The sequence below is a fragment of the Nicotiana tomentosiformis genome, chromosome 7 (assembly GCF_000390325.3).
Source record: "Nicotiana tomentosiformis chromosome 7, ASM39032v3, whole genome shotgun sequence".
Taxonomy (NCBI): Eukaryota; Viridiplantae; Streptophyta; class Magnoliopsida; order Solanales; family Solanaceae; genus Nicotiana; species Nicotiana tomentosiformis.
In genome coordinates this window covers 73,169,497-73,179,588 of record NC_090818.1, presented here as the reverse complement: position 1 = coordinate 73,179,588, position 10,092 = coordinate 73,169,497, and the positions used below count along the sequence as shown (strand labels likewise).

The following is a 10,092-nucleotide window of genomic DNA, read 5'->3' as shown; positions in this document are numbered from 1 at the left end:
TGCTCGGTCGGGTTCACTCGATTGAGCACCGGTCACGCTCCTCGGTTTTGGGGCGTGACAGACTTGGTATCAAAGCCTAAGGTTTTAAAGTGTCCTAGGATGTGTCAAAGCCATATCTAGTAGAGTCCTTATTATCGGTGTGTTGTCGACCATATCTATAATTAGGATGCTACATGGGCATTTAGGAATAATACCCTTCTTTCATGTTCTTGATCATGCGATAAAGCTTGTTGTAAGATTGTTCCTCCTTTAACTCCTGAGTTGCTCTAATTTTCAGTACATGGCGCCTAAGAAGAAGGCAAGAACTAGCCAAAGAGCCAATGTCACCCCAGGAGTGACAGTTGATCGTATAATTGATGATGCGGGTGAGCACCCGAGGAGTGAGAATATTCCTCCAGTTACTACACTGCCTGACTCTACAACAACTGATCAAACTGCACCTATCCCTACACCTACTGAAGGCACAACAGTCCCTCCAACTGATATACCAGTTCCATCTCCAGTTCTAGCTTCCGATTCTGGTGTTTCTGATATTGATCTTAGGGGAGCCATACAGATGTTGGCTCAAATAGTTGCTTCCCAGAACCAGAGGTCAAATGTTGCACCCACTTCTTCCAGTCAGCCAGGGGAATCTACTGGTTCCAGGGTGAACAGGTTACTCCAGTTGGATCCTCCAGTGTTCACGGGTACTAACCCAGAGGAAGATCCCCAGCATTTCAGTGATGAGATGTACAAGACTCTTAGAGTTATGCGTGCTACTAAAACAGAGGCAATGGAATTGGCCTCCTACCGCCTAAAAGAGGTGGCATATTCTTGGTTTGAACTATGGGAGGAGTCCTGTGAAGAAGGGAGCCCTCCGGCGAGGTGGAGTGAGTTTGCCGATGCCTTCATTGATCATTTCTTGCCTGCCGAGACTAAGGCAGCCCATGCTGCTGAGTTTGAGAACCTGAGGCAAGGTAGCATGAGTGTGTGGGATTACCATATAAGATTCGCGTACCTGTCTAAATATGCTATTTACATGCTGCCCACTATGGAGGCTATAGTTCGCCGATTTGTGTAGGGCATTAGTCCTTTGGTAATTAATGAGGCCGCTACAGCAGCCTTGAATTCTGATATGAACTATGGAAAGATGGTGGCATTCGCTCAAGCCACAAAGACCCGCAAATTAAGGAATAGAATGGAGCGAGAGGGTAACAATAAGGCCCGGTCTATGGGCAACTTTGGTGGTTCTTCAGGTGGTGGCAAGTCAACATTCAGAGGAGAGTCGTCAGGGCCATCACAGTCCTTTGCTCAGTCTTCGGCTTTTGCACCGGCATCAGGGCCTAGTCAGCAGCAGCAGTGGAGCCGTTTCAGGCCCAGTCAAGGCAATAGGGGATCCAATCAGCAGGGTCATCATGGTGGTAGATTCCAGCAGCAGAAGAAGCCCCCATGCCCTAGGTGTGGAAAGATGCACCTAGGAATATGCTACATGGACTTACCCATATGCTATAGATGCGGATTGAGGGGTCACATTCAGAGGGATTGTCATTCGTCCCGCCAGGGTGCGGGCAGGGGCATGGCACAGCCAGCCAGTTCTGCAGGTACTACATCCGCAAAACCTTCTCCAGCTCGAGACACTCCAACACCCGCAGGGCGTGGTGCAGCTAGGGGTGGAGCACAGAGTTCGGGAGGATCCGGTCTTTTCTATGCTATGAGGGGTCGCCAGAATTCAGAGGCTTCTCCAGATGTTGTCAAAGGTATATTGACTGTCCAATCTCATGAAGGATATGCTCTTATTGATCCCGGTTCCACTTTGTCATATGTCACACCTTATGTTGCTATGGAATTTGGGATAGAACGAGAACAGCTTTATGAGCCATTCTCAGTATCTACTCTGGTTGGTGAGTCTATTTTAGCCACACGGGTTTATAGGGATTGTGTTGTTACGTTGCGAGGTCGGGACACCGTTGCCGATCTTATTGAATTGAGAATGGTCGATTTTGATGTGATAATGGGGATGGATTGGCTTTATTCTTGTTTTGCCAAGCTTGATTGCCAAACCAGAACTGTTAGGTTCGAATTTCTAGATGAGCCAATTATTGAGTGGAAGGGTGATGATGTGGTGCCGAATGGTAGGTTTATTTCTTACCTAAAGGCCACGAAAATGATCAACAAGGGATGTATTTACCATTTGGTCCGGGTTACGGACACCGATGCTGAGGCACCTACACTTGAGTCTGTGCCTGTTGTGAATGAATTTTCGGGAGTCTTTCCAAATGAACTCCCTGGGATCCCACCAGACAGGGAGATTGATTTTGGGATTGATGTAATTCCAGACACGTATCCTATATATATTCCACCCTACAGAATGGCACCGGCAAAATTGAAAGAGCTAAAGGAGCAATTGAGAGATTTGTTAGCAAAGGGTTTTATCCGGCCAAGTGTGTCGCCTTGGGGCGCACCGGTCCATTTGTGAGAAAGAAATACGGGTCACTGAGAATGTGTATTGACTATCGGCAGCTTAATAAGGTAACAATCAAAAATAAGTACCCACTGCCAAGGATAGATGACTCGTTTGACCAATTGCAAGGTGCTAGGTACTTCTCCAAAATCGATTTACGATCAGGGTATCACCAATTGCAAATCAGGGAGAGGGATATTCTGAAAATAGCTTTTAGAACCCGGTATGGGCATTTTGAGTTTTTAGTAATGTCTTTTGGGCTAACAAATGCTCCAGCAGCCTTCATGGATCTTATGAATAACGTTTTAAGCCATTCCCCGACTCCTTTGTGATAGTGTTCATTGACGATATTCTTGTATATTCACGAAGTCAGGAGGACCATGCTGACCATCTTAGGGTAGTTCTGCAAACCCTAAATCAGCACAAATTATATGCAAAGTTTTCAAAGTGTGAATTTTGGTTGGAATCAGTCATATTCTTGGATCATGTAGTTTCTAGTAAGGGAATTAAGGTTGATCCTCAGAAAATTTCATCTGTGAAGAATCGGCCGAGGCCTACAACTCCAACAAAGATTCGCAGTTTCTTAGGCTTAGCTGGATATTACAGAAAGTTTGTGGAGGGGTTTTCTACTCTTGCCTCTCCATTGACTAAAATGACGCAGAAGGCAATTAAGTTCCAATGGTCAGATGCTTGTGGAAAGAGTTTCCAGGAAATGAAAGCAAGATTGACTATGGCACCAGTGTTGACTCTACCAGAGGGTATAAATGGATTTGTGGTATATTATGATGCTTCAAGAATCGGGCTTGGGTATGTATTAATGCAACATGGGAAGGTGATAGCTTATGCTTCTAGGCAACTAAAGAATCATAAAAAGAACTATCCAACACATGATTTAGAACTTGCGGCGGTGGTATTTGCATTGAAAATTTGGCGTCATTATTTATATGGGGTCCATGTGGATATATTCACGGACCATAAGAGCCTTCAATATTTTTTCAAACAGAAGGAATTGAATCTAAGGCAGAGAAGATGGCTTGAATTACTCAAGGATTATGACATTGATATATTATACCATTCGGGGAAGTCTAATGTTGTGGCAGATGCTCTTAGCCAAAAATCTATAGGGTAGCTTAGCACACTTGGAGGCATATCAAAGGCCATTGGCCAAAGAAGTTCACCGATTGGCTAGGTTGGGAGTATGTCTTGCAGACTCTAGTGAAGTAGGGGTAATCGTGCAAAATATGGCTGAATCATCGCTTGTTGTGGAAGTCAAAGAGAAACAATACAACGATCCATTGTTGGAGAAATTGAAAGAGGGGATTCATAAACATAAGACCATGGCCTTTTCTCTTGGCATGGATGATGGTACACTAAGGTACCAAGGGCGACTATGTGTTCCAAATGTGGATGGTCTCCGTGATAGAATTTTGACTGAAGCTCACATTTCTAGGTATTCCGTGCATCCAGGTTCTACAAAAATGTATCATGATCTTAAGGAGATCTATTGGTATAATGATATGAAGAGAAATGTGGCGGACTTTGTGGCAAGATGTCCGAATTGTCAGCAAGTAAAGGCCGAACACCAAAGGCCTGGTGGGTTGGCACAAAATATAGAAATTCCAATGTGGAAGTGGGAAATGATTTATATGGACTTTGTGGTAGGATTACCGCGCACTTCGCGCAAGTTTGACTCAATTTGGGTGATTGTGGATCAACTCACGAAGTCATCACAATTTTTGCCGGTTAAGTCTACCGACACAGCGGAGCAGTATGCTCAGCTGTATATCAAAGAAATAGTCAGGTTGCATGGCACCCCGGTTTCCATCATTTCTGATCGGGAGGGCACAATTCACTGCTGATTTTTAGAAGAAATTTCAGCAAGGTTTGGGTACTCAGGTGAATCTTAGTACAGCCTTTCACCCGCAGACTGACGGGCAAGCAGAGCGGACTATTCAGACGCTTGAGGATATGTTGCGTGCTTGCATTCTATACTTCAAAGGTAGTTGGGATGATCATTTGCCACTCATAAAATTTGCCTACAACAATAGCTATCACGCTAGCATTCAAATGGCACCGTTCGAGGCTTTATATGGTAGGAGATGTAGATTTTCCATTGGGTGGTTCGAAATTGGGGAAGCAGATTTGATAGGGCCAGACCTTGTGCATCAGGCTATGAAAAAAGTTAAAATCATTAAGGAGCGGTTGAAGACTGCTCAGAGTTGTCAGAAATCCTATTCGGATGTTCGTCGTAGGGATTTGGTGTTCAAAGAAGATGATTGGGTATTCTTGAAAATTTCCCCCATGAAGGGTGTAATGCAATTTGGTAAAAAAGGGAAATTGAGTCCGAGGTATGTCGGACCGTACAAAATCATTCAGAGGATCGGTGAGGTGGCGTACAAGCTTGAGCTACCACCTAAGATGTCATTAGTACACCCGGTGTTTCATGTGTCTATGTTGAAGAAAGTAGTTGGAGATCCGACACTCATTGTTCTGGTTGAGACCATTGAGGTAAATGAGAAATTGGCATACGAAGAGATTCTGGTTTCCATTATTGATAGGCAAGTCCGAAAATTGAGAAATAAAGAAATTGCCTCCATGAAACTATTATGGCGAAACCAACAGGTTGAAGAGGCTACTTGGGAGGTCGAGGAAGAAATGAAGAAAACGTATCCTTATTTGTTTGAATGATCATGTATTTAAAATTGTTATCTATAAGACTTACTTTTTATGAATTTTGTATCATGTGAACAATTGGCATTAAGGGTGTTCCTTTCTGGATATATATTGCTTATGAGGCCACATTTGGTGTTGTTTTGTATTATGTTACGTCGTTGGAATATGTATATGTTGTTAGGGTGTGTTTCTGGGGCTCTCTGACAGGTGGATAGGCCTAGTTACAAGGGAAACTCTGGCAAAATATTTGGATATTTTGGGAGTTAGTCAAATTTGGGGCTGCTCGAAAGTGGTATAAAACAAACTGAGTTGCATAAGATGCTAATAACAGATTTTTACCCTCATTCGAGGACGAACAATCCTAAGCGGGGGAGAATGTAACACCCCGAAAAATTTCGAAGTACTTAAGTGGTAAGCCCGGTAAAATTTGCAAAGAAAATAATGTTCCATGGTGCTGGACTAGGCTTACGTGTTTAAGGATTGTAGAAAGTAAAGGGAAAATTTTTGGTAGAAAAGTACATTTCTGCGGTCCATTATGCGATTGCAGAACCACTCTGCGGACCGCATAATGTCCGTAGAGTGAGGCAGTTGATTGGGTCAGTTGGAAGCAACTATGCGGTCGACTATGCAACCGCATAACTGTTATGCGGTGCATTATGCGACCGCATAACAGTTATGCGGACCGCATAGTGACCGCATATACAGACAGTTCTTTTGGCTATTTTCTAACCAAATATGCAACCGATATGCGGTCCGCATATCGGTTATTCGATCTCATACCTTGTTTCGGAGCTCCATTTTTGGATTTTTAAAACCCGACCCTATTTCGTTAAATACACTCTTTGGGCCATTTTTGAACATAATCTGATATTTTAGAGTGAGAGAGGGTGCCCTAGAGTGAGAAGGTATTCTACCATAATTTTTCTTCAATTTTTGCTCAAGTTTTGGAAGATTAAGAAGGGAAGCTTACTAGGTCTTCATCCTAGAAGTAAGATTCTACACGCCAAACCCTAATTTCAAAATTTTCTAGAAATGGGTAATTAGCAAGATAATGTTTGGGCATGAGAGTTGTTTATTTTATATGCATGTGTTATCAAAGGGGGTAGGAAGATTGTTGAGCTAAAAATGGTAAAGATTGGGTTGTGGGATGATGAAATCCTTCATAAAAAGGACATTGAAACCTTATGCACACCTAGTGTTTGATAAAATGCTCAAGTAAGCTAGAACCATGATTATCTTCCTAATTTTGGTTTAATTTATTATATTTCTAAAATAGATTGAAGTTGCTAAGAATTCTGAAATGTTTTAGAGTGTAAGGAAGCTCAAGTGAGGTATGTTAGCTAAACTCTTCTCTTAGAATTGAATCCCATGATATTCATGTAAATTATGTAAGTCCCGAGTGATTCATTATGAAATTGGCTATTCCGAGTAAGTTTGGGTTGAAAGATATATGTTCAACAAGCATCCTAAATGCTCTATTCATATTATGTTACCAATTGAGGATGTGTTAAAATATGGGTTGTGCATTAATAATGTTTCAACTTTAAGTCAAGTTCAAATGAAGGCTGCCAAATTTTGTGAAATATCTCTATGTGCATTAGACTCTATATTGCTCACATGTGTACTACACACTTTGATTTGAATTGTGTTTATTGTTGATGATGAGGATGATATTTGAAATTGATAATGTGAGCATGAAATACTGAATATGGCCAACGTGCCAAGAATGATCTTATAATTATGGCCACTAGTGCCAAGAATAATCTTATAATTATGGCCACTAGTGCCAATAAAATAAAAAGATGTGAAAGTATTATAAAATGCGATGATTGATATAAAAAGGTTGATGTCTCAAATAAGAAGGCCTAGCCGATCGGGTCGTGATCGGACACCATGCTGCACACATGGTGGTGATTGTGCTGGAAATTGTAATTGAAATGGTAATTGTGGTTGATGTCCCTAATGGATAGCCTAGCCGATCGGGTCGTGATCGGACTCCGTGTTAATGACGGTGGCATTGATATTGAGAGAAATTATAGTTGATGCCTCTAATGAGATGACCTAGCCGATCGGGTCGTGATCGGACTCCGTGCTAAGAATACGGTGGTTCTGGTTTTGTGAATAATGGTTATCGATACTAAAAATCTCCCAATGTGAGATATGGAAATTAATTTGAACATTGTCTTGATCCTAAATTGAGCTTTGATGTTGATTAAATCTTTCATTGATATTATGATAATCTTATTTGTATTATTTGTCATTCTATTGAGACGGTGTTCAGTTATACATACTAGTGTTATTCGACGGTACTAACGTCCTTTTTGCCGGGGACGCTGCATCTTTAAATGGATGCAGGTGGTTCCACAACAGGAGATATTGATCAGTGATAGCAGTGCACCTTCTTCCCAGCTGACTTGGTGAGCCCCACTTTATTCCGGGGTCATAAATCTTTTGTACTTTGTGCATTCTGTTTGAGATATAGCCGGGGCCTTGTTGCCGGCATTATCATTGTACTCTTCTTTATCTATAGAGGCTCCGTAGACATAGTGTGGGTTGTGTATTGGTACTGGAGAAAGACAAACTATGTTATGTTGTGGATGTAATACTTGTCCATTTGATACTTTAAAAATGATGAAACAATTTGAAATGAATTGATATTGTAGACATGAATACATTTTCGTCTAATTAATGATAATATGTATTATCTCTATTCATGGATGAGTTTGGGTAGAATAAAATTTAACAGGCTTGCTCGGTCGGGTTCACTCGGTTGAGCGCCGGTCGCGCTCCTCGGTTTTGGGGCATGACATAAACTTTCGATCTTTAAAGAAATCCCAAAAAGTCAATAAAACTCAACCCAAGATCACATGATCAGAACTCAAAAAGGTTGGATCACGTCAATCCACCTTACGAGTCCAAATATATGATTAGTTCTCAAATTCGAGTCCAAATCAATATTCAAAAATACAAAATACACTCTCTTAATTTTCAAGTCAAAATTCCATTTAACACTTTAAAATCCTTATGTGTGATAATCCATAGAGAATTATGATATATAATCAAAACCAAGTTAGAATACTAACCTTTGAATTTGGGGTAAAAATATCCTCAAACATCGCCTATTCCCGAAGTCTAGGTCTCACAAATTATAAAAATAAGTTATATTTCGAAATCTAGACATAAAGTACCACTGACAATAAAATCTTTCTTCGTGATCGCGATCGTGACTGCCAGGATTGGGTCTGACCCTCACACAAGTGTGATACTCTATCAGAACCTTTTACACAATCATAAACGATCCCTGTGTGATTGCGATTCACTTCGCCTCCTCCGGCCCAGATTCTTTATGCTAATGCGACACTCGTTTGTGCGATCACGATTTAAAAAATTTCTCAGCACCCATTATTGTTTGCAATCACAAGACTTAGCTAGCTATCACAATGCACTACTATGCACCAGACAACCAGCATTTGGAACCAATAGTAGAACTCAAATTGACTTTTAGGGTCCTTACAGTAATCCACAAGTTGAAATATTTTATCAACTTAAACAAATCAACAGTTGTCGTTAGTACAGAACCTCTTGTTGATTAAAATAAAATTGATGGGCAAAGAACATTCGTGGGTTCCCGAAGTTGTATATCTAGCATCAATGGAAAGATATGACTATTTTGGTCTTCCGCGGTTAGAGAGATATTTTGGCTAATAAATTTCAACAAATTACTATCCATATTAAGAATGTGACTCAATTATTACTAGTGTTCATGCCAAAGGTACAACAGCATGGAGGAAGGAGCTGTGAAATAGCATTAACAACCTTAACGAGAGTATTAAGAATCCATGTACTATTGGGGGTTACTTCAATGTGATAATGGACTCTAATGAAAAGGTGAGTGTGAAGCCCCATCGATCTTATAAAAGTATGGACTTTATTAGCTGCATGAATAACTGTGTAACGACGGACCTTGATTTTAGTGGCTCCAAATTTATTTGGTACAATAATAGAACACCAAGAAAAAAGAATTTAAAATAGGTTAAACAGAGTTTGCATAACAACTTAATGGGAATAAAGTTTCAATATAATACCATTAAGGACCTAGCAAGAAATAGTTCTAATCACATACTTCTTTTGATGAAGTGTCACAATGATCGCTCTTATCACATTAAGATCTTAAGATTCTTAAACTAATGAGTAAACCAACCAGGATTTCATGATATTGTACAAGATTCTTGGGATATTCCTACTAATGGTAACCCTATGTGAAATCTTCAATATAAACTTAAGTTATTAAGAAAGAAACTAAGCCAATTGTGAAGGGGCCCTTGGGGTATATTCATGAATAAGATCTCAACTGGGAAGCAAAGGTCCAACTGTTGGAGGACTCTTGTTAGGTTTGGGGACGGATGTCTGAAGACAAAAGAAATGAGAAGGATTAGGGTAAATAAGGGTAGATGCAAGGAGACACGTAGCAGCAGGAGATGGTAGCTTAATAAAAGATCGACGACCTAGATGCATTAGATCCAACAGTGCAGATAATTAGAGTTAGTTAGGACATTGGGCTGCTTATAACAGAATTGGATTGGGCCAAATAGAATTAGTTTTGGACTGGTAATTCTTTCCTCTTTTCACAACACTCTCTCGCACGTTCATCTCTCTTCTCTCTTCTCTTATTCTTATCCTCTTACCCATCTTAATTCTTCTTTCAGGTTGTGAATCCATCAATGGAGTTGCAGATTAGTTTCAACTCAATTTGTAATTCTCATTGTAAATGAGTTGACGAGATAAATAAAATCCTTTGTTCATTCATTTCTAATGACACGAGTAGAAACAAGGTCTAAATCTACTGACGAATCAGTTAAAAAGCTAGAAGTACAATTGCATAATGACATGTTGTCAAACGATTCGAAGATTGAAGATCTAGGTAAAAAATTGACAAGCTAATGGAAAAACTCATTTCCTCACAAGGAGGAATCATGGGT

The 10,092-nt window shown here is 40.5% G+C and overlaps 1 protein-coding gene across 1 annotated transcript; it reads left to right on the top strand.

Moving 5' to 3' along the window:
• Window positions 1-556: 556 nt before the first annotated feature.
• LOC138895806 (uncharacterized) lies at window positions 557-9,851 on the top strand. Its single transcript, XM_070180542.1, has 4 exons — window positions 557-839; window positions 1,236-1,400; window positions 1,836-2,111; window positions 9,820-9,851. The coding sequence occupies exons 1-4, from the start codon at window positions 557-559 to the stop codon at window positions 9,849-9,851; spliced, it is 756 nt and encodes a 251-aa protein (XP_070036643.1).
• Window positions 9,852-10,092: the final 241 nt, after the last annotated feature.

Bases quoted from the DNA above. Each gene is read 5' to 3' on its own strand.
- LOC138895806 (XM_070180542.1), top strand. From the start codon at position 557: ATGTTGGCTCAAATAGTTGCTTCCCAGAACCAGAGGTCAAATGTTGCA. The intron at 1,401-1,835 runs GTAGATTCCAGC...AATTTGGGATAG, and splicing joins TCAGCAGGGTCATCATGGTG to AACGAGAACAGCTTTATGAG. The intron at 2,112-9,819 runs GTAGGTTTATTT...TTCTTCTTTCAG, and splicing joins TGATGATGTGGTGCCGAATG to GTTGTGAATCCATCAATGGA.